The 17,518-nt window shown below is 37.1% G+C and overlaps 1 protein-coding gene across 1 annotated transcript; it reads right to left on the reverse strand.

The window, feature by feature from the left end:
- Positions 1–366: 366 nt before the first annotated feature.
- On the reverse strand, positions 367–11,178 carry med1l (mediator complex subunit 1-like). Its single transcript, XM_087788340.1, has 16 exons — positions 11,089–11,178; positions 10,132–10,207; positions 10,005–10,059; positions 8,795–8,921; positions 8,010–8,038; positions 7,207–7,278; positions 7,073–7,147; positions 5,963–6,039; positions 5,844–5,897; positions 5,675–5,786; positions 3,610–3,734; positions 3,432–3,547; positions 3,187–3,373; positions 3,039–3,134; positions 2,867–2,972; positions 367–655 (listed from the first exon to the last, which is right to left on the reverse strand). The coding sequence occupies exons 1-16, from the start codon at positions 11,176–11,178 to the stop codon at positions 367–369; spliced, it is 1,686 nt and encodes a 561-aa protein (XP_087644466.1).
- Positions 11,179–17,518: the final 6,340 nt, after the last annotated feature.

Raw genomic sequence — 17,518 nt, forward strand, 5'->3', positions numbered from 1 at the left:
ATGACAAACGGACCCTCTGTGGCGTCTGGTTCTGGTCGAGCCTCGACACCGAAGCCATGACGTCGAGGCGTGAGAAGTCGTCGCCGAAGCGACTCTTCTGTCGAGGTTTGTGTTCGTCTGGATCCGCAGACGTGACTGATGTCTTCAGAAGCCCGGCCTCGCGCCGATCCTCTGAACCGGGTCAGACGCCAAACCTCAATCCCTTACAACCGGCAATCTGTGCCACGCAGGAATGCAGCGCCAAGCGAGGAGCGGTTGTTGGCGCTGATGCGGGCGAGTGATTGACGGTCTGGGCCGACGCTGGCCTGCGTCACACAGGACTCACAGAAGCTCTTAATGATACTTTATTCAAATAGAAACCCGGGTCTAGAGCAGCTCGGCCAGTTGGTCGTCGCAGGAGATCCAGAGCCCGGCGAGGGGGCGCGGAGGGAGGGAGGCGGCGTTTATTTGGGGCGGGAGCGTCGACTCGGAGCCAGGGCCCGCAGCAGGAAGACGGGCCCCCGGCACAGCTGCTGCGGTCGAGGCGCTGCTGGTGTCCGTCACGCTGGTGCCGGACGGATCCGACGGGCCGCTCGGGATTCGCACCGCGGCTCGGTCGGCTCGGTCGGCCAGCTCGTCGTAGAGCGACTGCATCGTCACGGGGACGGACATGAACCTGCAGGAGAGACACGTGGACACGCTGAACGATTGTCACTTCACGTCGTGAATATTTCAACAATGACATTTTCTCTAAGATGTCGTCACGTCAACATTGAAATGAACCTTTACTGCTCAGACTGTGAAGCTAAACTTTCTTAACCCTCGCGTAACCTCGGGGTCAGAGGTCGTTGACCTTGACCCGGAGACAACACAAAGGATAAAACTTTATTTCCTCAGTTTTGTATGTTTATTGAGGAGAAAAACTATTTTAATTTGATGAGGTTTGACATCATTTATCAAGAAAAATAAAATGCATCATAGAAGACCATATGGAAACATTTTAAACCTTGTGTCGTCTCTGAGTCAAGGTCAAGGTTGTTGACCTTTGACCCTGAAACAACAGTCATTAAGCAACCATTTTAACTTTGTAACACGTCTGTGGGTCGAGTGAGTCAGGAGCAGGTTTTAACAAACATGAGGTCAAGACACATGTGACACTGAGTAGATCTTCTTCAGGTGCTTCTCATGGACGACTTCTACCAATATATCTTTTTAAATCATAGATGAAATAACAATGAAGGACAGAAAAATATACCTTATTTTAACTTTAAATAACTTCACTTCAAACTGATCCAGGAACTGATTCACATTATCAAGTGAACACAAAATGTTGTTTTGGCCAATTTAGATGAAAAGCCTCAGATTTCTTAGAAGAGAGAATCAGAAATTATTCGAATAATTAACCAAATAACTTTTATTAATGCACCTGAAAAAAAAAAAAAGAGATTTTTTGTAATTGGAAGAACTAGGATTTTTCAAATCCTTTCGTATGAAAGACGATAAATGACATAAGTATAAATAAATGTATAAATAAATGGGTGGGTAAATAGAAATGTCAAAATAAATAAATGACTTCTGATTCAATTTTTGTTGATTTTTCCGTTTCTATGAATGTATACATTTAACCATTTAACCATTTTGTCTTTTATTTATTTATTTATGTATTTATAAGTTTTGTCTTTTATTTATTTATACATTTTAAATCTTTTCTGAAAATCTCCGCACACCAACTTAGTTAGAATAGTTTCCAGTGTTCACAAGACTTCTTGAACAACCAGGAGCCTCAGGAAAGCCGTCTGTGGATCTCCTGCTTCAAACACTCCAACACCTTTGATTCAGTGTTGGTTTATCAGTTCACATCAGCAGCTCATCCTTTCAATCCTCACCTCTGGACCCAGAGCTGCGCGATCCAGCGCCTGTTGCTGATTTTAAGTTTTACACAATTTTCTTTTTCTTCTAATCTTATCGTGATGCAGCCATTTATATATTTTGACATTAACACCAGATTAGAGAGATTGTTTTGAGAAGTAACTTAACACTGAATAATAGGCTAACTTTTATTTTTGTTTATAGTCTCACAAATCGTATAAAATAATCAGGTCGTACATTCTTCAGAATAAACTCTCTGGTGTCAGTCATGTTAGACTTGAGAGTCATTACATAGTGGTTTACTCCCCCAGCTGTCCAGGAAATAACTCATGTTCTCTGATCACAAGAACAATCACAAGCAGTAAAACCAAACACATTATACACAATATTTGCTGAACTGATCCAATTTAATTCCACATCTATATCAGATCATAAATCATTAGCAATAGCATGAACACGTTCCATCTTCCCAGGATTATCCAAAGTTAGCAGCGAAGCAAAAGTGAACATATGATGCTCGTCAAGGTAGTGGTAGTTGATCCGCTGACATCACTGGTTCCAATTAACCTGCAAACTGACGAAATGTCAAAATGTATAAATAAATAAATAAAAAATTAATAAATGACTAAATGTATATATACATAGAAATAGCACCGTTCAACAAAAATTAAAAGTTATTTATTTATTTTGACATTAATATTTATCCAGTTATTTTGTCATGTATTTATAATTGTGTCATTTATCGTCCTTCATACTTTCCTGGTTTCCTCTTACCATTATAAATGATGGAGTTTGATGTTTCAATAGATCAATCGTGTGCATAAAAATCGTTAAAGAGCGATTTTGTTCGGATCGTTGGTTGATTTTCCTGAAGAAGTGTTTGACTGTAGAAGTTAACGCTCGACACTTCAAGGGGTTCATGAGGTCATGAGAAGGATCATGATCGTCCAGAGTAAAGTTTCATTTTGACCCAGACTCATGCAAACCTTCTGAGAGAGTCGAGGTGTTCGAGTCTCACCTCCTCGTCACCGCGGACAGAAGCTCCTCCAGCGCCGAGGCGTTGTCTTCTCTGGACCCGAACAGACGGCAGGAGACGCGACGATGGTCCTGAACCTCCACGAGCACTGCAGGAGACAAGGTCATCAAGGTCAGCAGAACTCTGACACCAACGGACGCTCTGGGATCCTCACAGACGGCCAGAGAGTCGGCGTCGGGGCGCTGGAAGGTGACGGAGAAGCTGGTGTCCGACTCCAGGAAGACCTCGAAGTGAAGGTCGTGGCGAGAAACTGACGAAAGAAAAGATTTTAAAGTTGAAACGTCGCGGTTCAGTCGCCGCACCTGTGGAGCGCGTGCAGCTCCTGAGCAAGGCATTGATGGCCGCCTGGTGTCGCAGCAGCTGGACCAGGTGCGGCACGTGGACCGGCCGGCTGAAGGGAACCTTCTCCACCAGGGTGACCCTCTTGCCGGGCGTTTCCCAGGATGCTTCGGGAAAGACGTATCTGTGCGAGGCTCCGCCAGGAAGCAGCTGCAGACACAAGTGTTTGGGTTCATCCTCAGATACTCGACGAGACTCGAACCCTCACCGTGGAGAAGACTCCGTCGCGCTCCTCCGGGTACTCCCCAGCGGCCGCACCGAGGTGACCTCGCTTCAGGAGGCTGGGAAATGGCGCCCACTGCAGGTCCAGATCCGTCGGTGCGTCTGAACAGGCAGATGTCGATCCTTTTTGTCTTCAGTTTATTCAGGATTTGTTTTGTTTAAACCTGTGATTCTGTGGATTCTCTCGACGAAAGACTTCAACATCAGCATCGGCGGCTGCAGCTTCAGCAGAAAACAGGCTGATAATACGTCGTGAGACACGTCAGTCACCGGAACAAACACTGGGATCCTGGAAGATTCAATGAATGATGTGACGTTTCTTTATACTTTAGTATAAAGTATTATGTCACGACTAGAATAAATAAATATTTAATGAATTAATGTCGAGTGTGTAGTTAAAATAACAACATTTGATTATTATTAATTCATTTTTTCATCTTGATATCGACCATGTGATCATCTGCACGCAACATGATTGGCTGAAAGTAGTCAAGTACTCTTTCAGTATCATCTGGTGTCTCTATTACACCAACATTCTTATACTGAAGATAAAAGACTACAAAATTATAAATATATTCATTTTACAAAATTGAATATAAAACCTTTCTCTATACATTAAATTAGATTAAAATAAATATACATTTCAATTAAAAAAAAAAGAAGCTTAAATTAAAGGTTAAATATTAAATATTTTAAAGATACTGATATTCACCTTCATACATGGTTTTCCAAATCATTTGATGACAAAGATAATCTTGTTGAAATAACTTATATTCACAGAATGTATAGAATCAGATCAAGGTTTCAATGATGTTTGACCTTCAGCCGTTCACTCCTAAAGCGAGGTGACCTTTGTACTTACGATGCGATACACTGAAATATCAACCCTCTTAAAACTCCTAACAATATAAACACAATAACTTAGAATACTAGCAAATAAACAACAATTAAACAGTACTCATGTGTCCAACACCTACATGATCCATTTAATGTGACCTGATGTCAATGGTTTTCATGATAAATATTGATTATATCGTAGCTGGGGGTGTGTTGAGGGTGCCTCGGAAAACCATGTTACCATAGTATTAGCAGATGCAAAAATTCTAGAGTCGAAGTATCGTGAATTCAGCTGTAAATTAAATCCGACGCACCTTGAATCTACCGTCACATCGTACATATTTGTATGGATGAATCTCCACATCCCTGGTTTCTATACATTCTGTGAGCATTTGAGGTTCTTTAAACAAGTGTACACGTATATACAGAATGTACTGTATATACAGAATGTACTGTACATACATATACATGAATGTACTGTACATACACAATGTACTGTACATGTATATACAGAATGTACTGTATATACAGAATGTACTGTACATACATATACATGAATGTACTGTACATGTATATACATGAATGTACTGTACATATATATACAGAATGTACTGTACATACATATACATGAATGTATTGTACATACATATACATGAATGTACTGTACATGTATATACATGAATGTACTGTACATACAGAATGTACTGTACATGTATATACAGAATGTACTGTACATACGTATATACAGAATGTACTGTATATACGTATATACAGAATGTACTGTACATACATATACATGAATGTACTGTACATACATATACATGAATGTACTGTACATACATATACATGAATGTACTGTACATACATATACATGAATGTACTGTACATACATATACATGAATGTACTGTACATACGTATATACAGAATGTACTGTACATACGTATATACATGAATGTACTGTACATACGTATATACATGAATGTACTGTACATACGTATATACAGAATGTACTGTACATACATATACATGAATGTACTGTACATACATATACATGAATGTACTGTACATGTATATACAGAATGTACTGTACATGTATATACAGAATGTACTGTATATACGTATATACAGAATGTACTGTATATACATATACATGAATGTACTGTATATACATATACATGAATGTACTGTACATGTATATACATGAATGTACTGTACATATATATACAGAATGTACTGTACATACATATACATGAATGTATTGTACATACATATACATGAATGTACTGTACATACATATACATGAATGTACTGTACATATACATGAATGTACAGTACATATACATGTATGTACAGTACATATACATTTCTAGATAGATATATAAAGTAGTCACCCATGCGGGTCCAGCTGAAGAGGCTTCAGGATGGTTGAGGTCGTCTGGAGTGGGTGCGACAGGCAGCTGTCAATCACACACACCTGAGCCTGCTGCGTCACACACTCGGAGTCTGGAATCAGAGCAGAATTCCTAACATGGAATAACTTCTTATTCACCGTCGTCTCACTCGTGGTCTCGGCGTCAGCGGGACTCTGGTAGAACTGGAGGGTCAAAGGGCAATCTGGAGATGGAAACATCTTGATAGAACTTTATCGATGTTTAATGTGTTTTCCGGCGTCTTCACACCTTCTCTGCCAGCGATGAAGCGACCGATCAGACCTTCATTGATCAGGTCCGTCTGTGAAGCGACGTCATCAGGAGCTCTGAGGTGAAGAGAGAAAGTTGTGATGGAAAAGTATTGATGTGATGATGTTGGTGACAGTTTTACCATTTCAGGCATGTATGAATATTTACAAACGACGAGACAAAACTTCAGCTCCTTAGTGTTCCAGACTAGTCCATCTAGTGGACTCTAAAGATAATGACACTGTTTCATGAAGCTTCATCGACACATCACTACCATCTAGTGGACTCTAAAGATAATGACACTGTTTCATGAAGCTTCATCAACACATCACTACCATCTAGTGGACTCTGAAGATAATGACACTGTTTCATGAAGCTTCATCAACACATCACTACCATCTAGTGGACTCTGAAGATAATGACACTGTTTCATGAAGCTTCATCAACACATCACTACCATCTAGTGGACTCTGAAGATCATGACACTGTTTCATGAAGCTTCATCAACACATCACTACCATCTAGTGGACTCTGAAGATAATGACACTGTTTCATGAAGCTTCATCGACACATCACTACCATCTAGTGGACTCTGAAGTTAATGACACTGTTTCATGAAGCTTCATCGACACATCACTACCATCTAGTGGACTCTGAAGATAATGACACTGTTTCATGAAGCTTCATCGACACATCACTACCATCTAGTGGACTCTGAAGATAATGACACTGTTTCATGAAGCTTCATCGACACATCACTACCATCTAGTGGACTCTGAAGATAATGACACTGTTTCATGAAGCTTCATCGACACATCACTACCATCTAGTGGACTCTGAAGATAATGACACTGTTTCATGAAGCTTCATCGACACATCACTACCATCTAGTGGACTCTGAAGATAATGACACTGTTTCATGAAGCTTCATCGACACATCACTACCATCTAGTGGACTCTGAAGATAATGACACTGTTTCATGAAGCTTCATCGACACATCACTACCATCTAGTGGACTCTGAAGATAATGACACTGTTTCATGAAGCTTCACCAACACATCACTAGTGTTTGAATGTTGCTCCAGGATGATTGAGGAGTCAGTTTTCACCTGGACACCCTGGAAAGCTCCTCCAGATCTTCGCACAGATGTTGAAGAACTGAAAACAGTTTCATTTTGGTCTCGCTGAGAAACACAAGGAAGGATGAGAAACATTTGCTTCCAAACATCTGACTTTGACTCACTTGTCTCCGGGGAGGTCGTACTGAGAGTGGAGCGACGCCAGCTTCCTGGAGAACTCAGGAAAGTTCTTGGACCTGTTTGGAAGAACAACCATAGAAGAAAGGAGCTGATGAAAGAGATGGATGTTGACGACACTCCTCTACAGAGATAAATACAGTATTCATCCATCCATCCATCCATCCATCCATGTAATTTCTCAATAGTAATCTTGCTATTGTTTTTCAAGAATTGAAATATTATTTTATATGATTGAATTCAAATAATTCTGTATTAAAATGTAGAATTTGTTTGGATTTTTGAATCATTTAATAAAATGTATTATTTCTGAAACCATTTCTCCCTTCTTTTATTTCTTTTATACAGAGATTTTTATTTGAATCCAAAAATCCAATACATTTTCTAAATTCATTATTTTTTAATTCATAGCATTTTTAAATTCAATGTAAAAATGTTGGCATATATTAGTGTCAGAATGTTTTGTTTTTTTTTTCCATTATTAAATTGTTTCAAATTCAATAATTACCCAATTCAATATTTTTATTGCTATTCAATATAAAACTATTATATTGTCATTTTTATATTGTGTTTAAAAGGCTACAAATATTTTTTAATTATTGGAATAATAATATTAAACAATACGTGTTAAAAATAATAATAATTATTTTAATCCTTTTATCAATCATCTAAAAACTAAAACCTTTAATAAAGAAAAAACATTCAATAGTTATTAAAAAAACAAACATTTGAAATGTTCAAATCAATCAATCAATAATCAGATGATGTTCGTTGACGTCCATGAACTCACCTGAGCAGGTGCAGAAAAGTCTCGCTCGACTGAAGAAGTTCATGAGATAAAAAAGGGATGAAATTAAATGGATATATTCCAGGATTATATTCCAGGATTATGTTCCAGGATTATGTTCCAGGATTATGTTCCAGGATTATGTTCCAGGATTATGTTCCAGGATTATGTTCCAGGATTATATTCCAGGATTATATTCCAGGATTATGTTCCAGGATTATATTCCAGGATTATGTTCCAGGATTATGTTCCAGGATTATGTTCCAGGATTATGTTCCAGGATTATATTCCAGGATTATGTTCCAGGATTATATTCCAGGATTATATTCCAGGATTATGTTCCAGGATTATATTCCAGGATTATGTTCCAGGATTATATTCCAGGATTATATTCCAGGATTATGTTCCAGGATTATATTCCAGGATTATATTCCAGGATTATGTTCCAGGATTATATTCCAGGATTATATTCCAGGATTATGTTCCAGGATTATATTCCAGGATTATATTCCAGGATTATATTCCAGGATTATGTTCTAGGATTATATTCCAGGATTATGTTCCAGGATTATATTCCAGGATTATATTCCAGGATTATGTTCCAGGATTATGTTCCAGGATTATATTCCAGGATTATATTCCAGTATTATATTCAAGGATTATATTCCAGTATTATATTCCAGTATTATATTCCAGGATTATATTCCAGGATTATATTCCAGGATTATGTTCCAGGATTATATTCCAGGATTATATTCCAGGATTATACTCCAGGAAGGTTGACTCACGGACGGGTTCCCTCCATGCTTCGCCACCTTCACGTCCTCCACGACCCCCTGCGCCTGCAGCGCCACCTCCAGGTAGAACAGATCCGCCGTGAGGAAGCAGGTGTGCTCGGAGGTGTGGAAGCCCATCCTGGACACAAACACAAGTTCATCCAAGAAGTCACATTATTGTGCGAATGCTGGGAAGCATTCACACAGCAAGAAGTCACATTATAGTGTGAATGCTGGGAAGCGTTTTCTTCTGACCTATACTTTGTGCCGCTTCTCCTCCCACAAATTTTATCCGATTTGAACCGTTGAAACTTATCAATTCAGCTCATTTCCTAAATACGGGCTTTGTTCTAGCTTTCTTTTATCTCTTCCACCCTTTCTTTTATTCCTATTTTTCTACCCCATTCATGTCAATGGGGAAAATCTTCTTATACTTTTACTTTTTACTTTTTTACTCTTCCAATACTACTTCTACTACTACTACTACTTTTACTACTACTTCCACTACTAAAACTACTACTACTAGAACTTTTACTACTACTTCCACTGCTAAAACTACTACTACTTGTACTTTTACTACTTATTATTCTAATTCTACTACTACTACTACTACTTATACTACTAATTATTCTAATTCTACTACTACTACTTATACTACTAATTATTCTAATTCTACTACTACTACTTATACTACTAATTATTCTAATTCTACTACTACTACTTATACTACTTATTATTCTAATTCTACTACTACTACTTATACTACTAATTATTCTAATTCTACTACTACTACTTATACTACTAATTATTCTAATTCTACTACTTATACTACTACTACTACTAATACTACTACTTCCACTAATAAAACTACTACTACTTCTACCACTTCCACTACTAAGACTACAATGCTATACAAATAAAAATTACTTACTTACACTTTTACTAGTAATTATACTACTACCTCCACTACTAATACTTATACTAATACTACTTCAACTACTAGTAGTACTACTTCTAATTGTACTGCTAATTCTACTAATACTTTTAATGTTCTACTACTTCTATTTTTACTACTAATTCCACTTCTACTTTAACTACTAATCGACTACTACTTCCATGAATACTTCCACTAGTGCACAGCATACACCAGCATTCACTCTGCATTTCCTTCTGGAAATGAACTGGTTCTAGTTTGCACATGCACCCCTTGAATACATCTCACCCCTGAAGCTTGGCCACGTTCTCCAGGCGACACCTGGTGGCGCTCAGGGACGACACTGCGGCACAAGAGCGGACGTTGTGAGACTGAAACCCTGAAGGTCAAAGGTCAGAATCAAAAGGGTCGGTACTGTTGAAGGCTTCCTGGAGACGCTCCAGGGATCGAACCCGCCGCTCACAAGGAGTCCATTCATCTCTGGGTCTGTCCTGCGGGCAGAAGACGGGAAACAACAACACATCAGCTGTGACAACGTCCACTGTGTCGACACATGTTCAGACGCACACTTGGACACACAATGGAACAGAGGATGACTCACACTCAGAGCTCGCCCTAAAGTTCCTCATCTTTTTCAAATGCTCTTCACACTTTAGAACGAAGTCGACCGTTTCATTTCATCCACATTTCTTTCAAAAATATATTTAAAAATACTTGAAAATGTATTTTAAATATGTTTTGTCATGTTATTGTTTTTTAATCTAATGAAATGTATCTGTACAGGAAGAATGTTATCAGTGTGAAGGTAAGATTGTTTCAAGCAAATAAAAGTATAGAATAACCAGGCGTCAACTTTTAAAATATATAAAACAGTAAATTTGAATTTAAGTTAAAACCGAACTGAGGAAACAAAAAAGGACACAAATTTCACAAAAAGAAGTATAAACTACGGTGGCTGAGAAGTTCAAAACAAATGTATAAACTTTCGATAAGTAACTTTTATTCAAGAGTTTGTTCTTCTCAGCCACCGTAGTTTAATGGTCAGTAGCAATACACTCAGTAGTAGTAACAAGTACAAATATACATAGTACACATAGTAGAATTCTGTATCATTTTTGGGTGAAACAAGTTAAAAACCTATTTTTTAGATTCAAATAATGAAGTAAATAATACTTTAAATGATCAAAAACACCTCCAACGATGACTTTTGAATGATCTGAACGACGGTTTCATGAGCGTCAGACTCCAGAGCAGATGAAGAAACAAAGAAGGATCTTCGTGTCAACAGTGTCTTCAACAATAACAAGCATCCTTCCGTTCAAAAGCCTCGAATCCTCGTTGGATCCTGAACGTTCAGAGGTTCTTGTCTCACCATGCATCGTCGCACCAGCTGGAACGTCTCATTCCAGTTCTTCTCTGCGTACTTGGCTCGCAGCTGAGAGATGATGGACGAGTCCTTCATGTCCAGACACTGACTGAACCTTTTCGTGATCGTTTGACTGACACATGTGTGTTGATGAGTTCAATCAGTTGACTTGTGTGCAGCTGTGTCTCTGGACACACTCGGACCTTAGTGCTTCCTATAATCACTAGTGCTGTGTCTCAAATCTCATACTTGTGTACTTAAAGTTAGTATTTTTAGTGCGTTAGTGCGTCTTAATTCTCAGTATGTCAAATGTAGTGCATCATGTACACTAAAATACTAAAACGCCCACAAAACTGAGTATGGATCGATGGACACTTTCTACACTAAACGACTCCATCTTAGTGACGCTGTAAACGGAAGTTACGTCTTATATATATATATATATACATATATATATATATATATATGTATATATATATATATACATATATATATATATATACAGGTATATACACATATACTTACAGGTGGATTTCCAGAAGCAGTACGAGGATGAAACGTCTTCGCTGCTGATACCAGCTTAAATATCTCGTCAATATTTCTTATATTTCTTGAAACCAAGCGTGCTGCCAGCAGGTGTCGCTAGTGTTCCTACAGCTGGTTGAAATCATCGTTTAATAGAAGTAGAAGAAGAAGCTGTCGCGTCATTTCCTGTTAGTGTGTAGCAGCAGAGTTTGATTTGAGACATACTATCTGTGGAGGATTAGTTACTAGTTAGTACGTACACTATCCTGATGATACTAACTTCAAGTATACTAAGAGAAGTATGTGATTTGAGACATACTATCTGTGGAGAATTAGTTACTAGTTAGTACGTACACTATCCTGATGCATACTAACTTCTAGTATACTAAGAGAAGTATGTCTGAGACATACTATCTGTGGAGAATTAGTTACTAGTTAGTACGTACACTATCCTGATGATACTAACTTCTAGTATACTAAGAGAAGTATGTTTGAGACATACTATCTATGGAGGATTAGTTACTAGTTAGTACGTACACTATCCTGATGAGACTAACTTCTAGTATACTAAGAGAAGTATGTTTGAGACATACTATCTGTGGAGGATTAGTTACTAGTTAGTACGGACACTATCCTGATGATACTAACTTCTAGTATATTAAGAGAAGTATGTTTAAGACATACTATCTGTGGAGAATTAGTTACTAGTTAGTACGGACACTATCCTGATGCATACTAACTTCTAGTATACTAAGAGAAGTATGTGATTTGAGACATACTATCTGTGGAGAATTAGTTACTAGTTAGTACGTACACTATCCTGATGCATACTAACTTCTAGTATACTAAGAGAAGTATGTCTGAGACATACTATCTGTGGAGAATTAGTTACTAGTTAGTACGTACACTATCCTGATGATACTAACTTCTAGTATACTAAGAGAAGTATGTTTGAGACATACTATCTATGGAGGATTAGTTACTAGTTAGTACGTACACTATCCTGATGAGACTAACTTCTAGTATACTAAGAGAAGTATGTTTGAGACATACTATCTGTGGAGGATTAGTTACTAGTTAGTACGGACACTATCCTGATGATACTAACTTCTAGTATACTAAGAGAAGTATGTTTAAGACATACTATCTGTGGAGAATTAGTTACTAGTTAGTACGGACACTATCCTGATGATACTAATTTCTAGTATACTAAGAGAAGTATGTTTGAGACATACTATCTGTGGAGGATTAGTTACTAGTTAGTACGTACACTATCCTGATGATACTAACTTCTAGTATACTAAGAGAAGTATGTTTGAGACATACTATCTGTGGAGGATTAGTTACTAGTTAGTACGGACACTATCCTGATGATACTAACTTCTAGTATACTAAGAGAAGTATGTTTAAGACATACTATCTGTGGAGAATTAGTTACTAGTTAGTACGGACACTATCCTGATGATACTAATTTCTAGTATACTAAGAGAAGTATGTTTGAGACATACTATCTGTGGAGGATTAGTTACTAGTTAGTACGTACACTATCCTGATGATACTAACTTCTAGTATACTAAGAGAAGTATGTTTGAGACATACTATCTGTGGAGGATTAGTTACTAGTTAGTACGGACACTATCCTGATGATACTAACTTCTAGTATACTAAGAGAAGTATGTTTAAGACATACTATCTGTGGAGAATTAGTTACTAGTTAGTACGGACACTATCCTGATGATACTAATTTCTAGTATACTAAGAGAAGTATGTTTGAGACATACTATCTGTGGAGGATTAGTTACTAGTTAGTACGTACACTATCCTGATGATACTAACTTCTAGTATACTAAGAGAAGTATGTGATTTGAGACATACTATCTGTGGAGGATTAGTTACTAGTTAGTACGTACACTATCCTGATGAGACTAACTTCTAGTATACTAAGAGAAGTATGTTTGAGACATACTATCTGTGGAGAATTAGTTACTAGTTAGTACGTACACTATCCTGATGCATACTAACTTCTAGTATACTAAGAGAAGTATGTTTGAGACATACTATCTGTGGAGAATTAGTTACTAGTTAGTACGTACACTATCCTGATGATACTAACTTCTAGTATACTAAGAGAAGTATGTGATTTGAGACATACTATCTGTGGAGGATTAGTTACTAGTTAGTACGTACACTATCCTGATGATACTAACTTCTAGTATACTAAGAGAAGTATGTGATTTGAGACATACTATCTGTGGAGGATTAGTTACTAGTTAGTACGGACACTATCCTGATGATACTAACTTCTAGTATACTAAGAGAAGTATGTTTAAGACATACTATCTGTGGAGAATTAGTTACTAGTTAGTACGGACACTATCCTGATGATACTAATTTCTAGTATACTAAGAGAAGTATGTTTGAGACATACTATCTGTGGAGGATTAGTTACTAGTTAGTACGTACACTATCCTGATGATACTAACTTCTAGTATACTAAGAGAAGTATGTGATTTGAGACATACTATCTGTGGAGGATTAGTTACTAGTTAGTACGTACACTATCCTGATGAGACTAACTTCTAGTATACTAAGAGAAGTATGTTTGAGACATACTATCTGTGGAGAATTAGTTACTAGTTAGTACGTACACTATCCTGATGCATACTAACTTCTAGTATACTAAGAGAAGTATGTTTGAGACATACTATCTGTGGAGGATTAGTTACTAGTTAGTACGTACACTATCCTGATGATACTAACTTCTAGTATACTAAGAGAAGTGTGTTTGAGACATACTATCTGTGGAGGATTAGTTACTAGTTAGTACGTACACTATCCTGATGATACTAACTTCTAGTATACTAAGAGAAGTATGTGATTTGAGACATACTATCTGTGGAGAATTAGTTACTAGTTAGTACATACACTATCCTGATGATACTAACTTCTAGTATACTATGAGAAGTATGTTTGAGACATACTATCTGTGGAGGATTAGTTACTAGTTAGTACGTACACTATCCTGAAGATACTAACTTCTAGTATAATAAGAGAAGTATGTTTGAGACATACTATCTGTGGAGGATTAGTTACTAGTTAGTACGTACACTATCCTGATGATACTAACTTCTAGTATACTAAGAGAAGTATGTTTGAGACATACTATCTGTGGAGGATTAGTTACTAGTTAGTACGTACACTATCCTGATGATACTAACTTCTAGTATACTAAGAGAAGTATGTCTGAGACATACTATCTGTGGAGGATTAGTTACTAGTTAGTACGTACACTATCCTGATGATACTAACTTCTAGTATACTAAGAGAAGTATGTTTGAGACATACTATCTGTGGAGAATTAGTTACTAGTTAGTACGTACACTATCCTGATGATACTAACTTCTAGTATACTAAGAGAAGTATGTTTGAGACATACTATCTGTGGAGGATTAGTTACTAGTTAGTACGTACACTATCCTGATGATACTAACTTCTAGTATACTAAGAGAAGTATGTGATTTGAGACATAATATCTGTGGAGAATTAGTTACTAGTTAGTACGTACACTATCCTGATGATACTAACTTCTAGTATACTAAGAGAAGTATGTTTGAGACATACTATCTGTGGAGGATTAGTTACTAGTTAGTACGTACACTATCCTGATGATACTAACTTCTAGTATACTAAGAGAAGTATGTTTGAGACATACTATCTGTGGAGGATTAGTTACTAATTAGTACGTACACTATCCTGATGATACTAACTTCTAGTATACTAAGAGAAGTATGTTTGAGACATACTATCTGTGGAGGATTAGTTACTAGTTAGTACGTACACTATCCTGATGATACTAACTTCTAGTATACTAAGAGAAGTATGTCTGAGACATACTATCTGTGGAGAATTAGTTACTAGTTAGTACGTACACTATCCTGATGCATACTAACTTCTAGTATACTAAGAGAAGTATGTTTGAGACATACTATCTGTGGAGGATTAGTTACTAGTTAGTACGTACACTATCCTGATGATACTAACTTCTAGTATACTAAGAGAAGTATGTTTGAGACATACTATCTGTGGAGGATTAGTTACTAGTTAGTACGTACACTATCCTGATGATACTAACTTCTAGTATACTAAGAGAAGTGTGTTTGAGACATACTATCTGTGGAGAATTAGTTACTAGTTAGTACGTACACTATCCTGATGATACTAACTTCTAGTATACTAAGAGAAGTATGTTTGAGACATACTATCTGTGGAGGATTAGTTACTAGTTAGTACGTACACTATCCTGATGATACTAACTTCTAGTATACTAAGAGAAGTGTGTTTGAGACATACTATCTGTGGAGAATTAGTTACTAGTTAGTACGTACACTATCCTGATGATACTAACTTCTAGTATACTAAGAGAAGTATGTTTGAGACATACTATCTGTGGAGGATTAGTTACTAGTTAGTACGTACACTATCCTGATGATACTAACTTCTAGTATACTAAGAGAAGTATGTTTGAGACATACTATCTGTGGAGGATTAGTTACTAGTTAGTACGTACACTATCCTGATGATACTAACTTCTAGTATACTAAGAGAAGTATGTTTGAGACATACTATCTGTGGAGGATTAGTTACTAGTTAGTACGTACACTATCCTGATGATACTAACTTCTAGTATACTAAGAGAAGTATGTCTGAGACATACTATCTGTGGAGGATTAGTTACTAGTTAGTACGTACACTATCCTGATGATACTAACTTCTAGTATACTAAGAGAAGTATGTTTGAGACATACTATCTGTGGAGGATTAGTTACTAGTTAGTACGTACACTATCCTGATGATACTAACTTCTAGTATACTAAGAGAAGTATGTTTGAGACATACTATCTGTGGAGGATTAGTTACTAATTAGTACGTACACTATCCTGATGATACTAACTTCTAGTATACTAAGAGAAGTATGTTTGAGACATACTATCTGTGGAGGATTAGTTACTAGTTAGTACGTACACTATCCTGATGATACTAACTTCTAGTATACTATGAGAAGTATGTTTGAGACATACTATCTGTGGAGGATTAGTTACTAGTTAGTACGTACACTATCCTGATGATACTAACTTCTAGTATACTAAGAGAAGTATGTTTGAGACATACTATCTGTGGAGGATTAGTTACTAGTTAGTACGTACACTATCCTGATGCATACTAACTTATATATAATATTTAAAAAGGTATCAGCAGCGAAGACTGGCATCCTCCTACTACTGAAAATACACCTGTCTGTAAGTGTATATATATATCTATATATCTATATATATAGATATATAGATATATATTTATATATGACGTAACTTCCGTTTACAACGTCACTAAGATGGAGCCGTTTAGTGTAGATAGTGTCCATCGAACCATACTCAGTTATGTGTGTGTTTTAGTATTTAAGTGTGTATGGAGCACTTAATTTTCAATACTAAGAATTGAGACGCACTTACGCACTAAAAATACTAACTTTGAGTACGCTAGTATGTGATTTGAGACACAGCACTGGACTAGAGGAGACCAGCAGAGACTCAAGCTTCCACAGACCAGTCTCCAGGTGAGATGATCCACTATCTCCACTATCTCCACAGGGAAGGATCTTATTTCCAACTTGAAGTGGGAATTCCAACATGTTGGAGTCGAGCTGATCCACTGTCTCTCTGTATGTCAGTATGAAAGTGTTTGTTCTCTCGTGTCGACTAGTGTCGGTTATTTTAATCTGTTCTCTTTAGAGACAAAAACGTTTGTTCATTTTGATGTAGCGACTGCAGCTCAGTCGTCTTCGACTTCTTCCAGAAATACACTTAAAACAAACTGCTCGTCGGTTACGTCCCTCGTGTGTTGAAGCACCGACATC

The sequence above is a fragment of the Callionymus lyra genome, chromosome 4 (assembly GCF_982586985.1).
Source record: "Callionymus lyra chromosome 4, fCalLyr1.hap1.1, whole genome shotgun sequence".
Classification (NCBI taxonomy): domain Eukaryota; kingdom Metazoa; phylum Chordata; class Actinopteri; order Syngnathiformes; family Callionymidae; genus Callionymus; species Callionymus lyra.

Excerpts from the sequence above, each read along its gene's own strand:
- med1l (XM_087788340.1), bottom strand. The coding sequence starts at position 11,178 with ATGAAGGACTCGTCCATCATCTCTCAGCTGCGAGCCAAGTACGCAGAG. Across the intron at positions 3,548-3,609 it reads GAGAATCCACAGAATCACAG|ACGCACCGACGGATCTGGAC; the intron begins GTTTAAACAAAA and ends CTGCCTGTTCAG. Across the intron at positions 3,135-3,186 it reads GAGCTGCACGCGCTCCACAG|TTTCTCGCCACGACCTTCAC; the intron begins GTGCGGCGACTG and ends TTCTTTCGTCAG.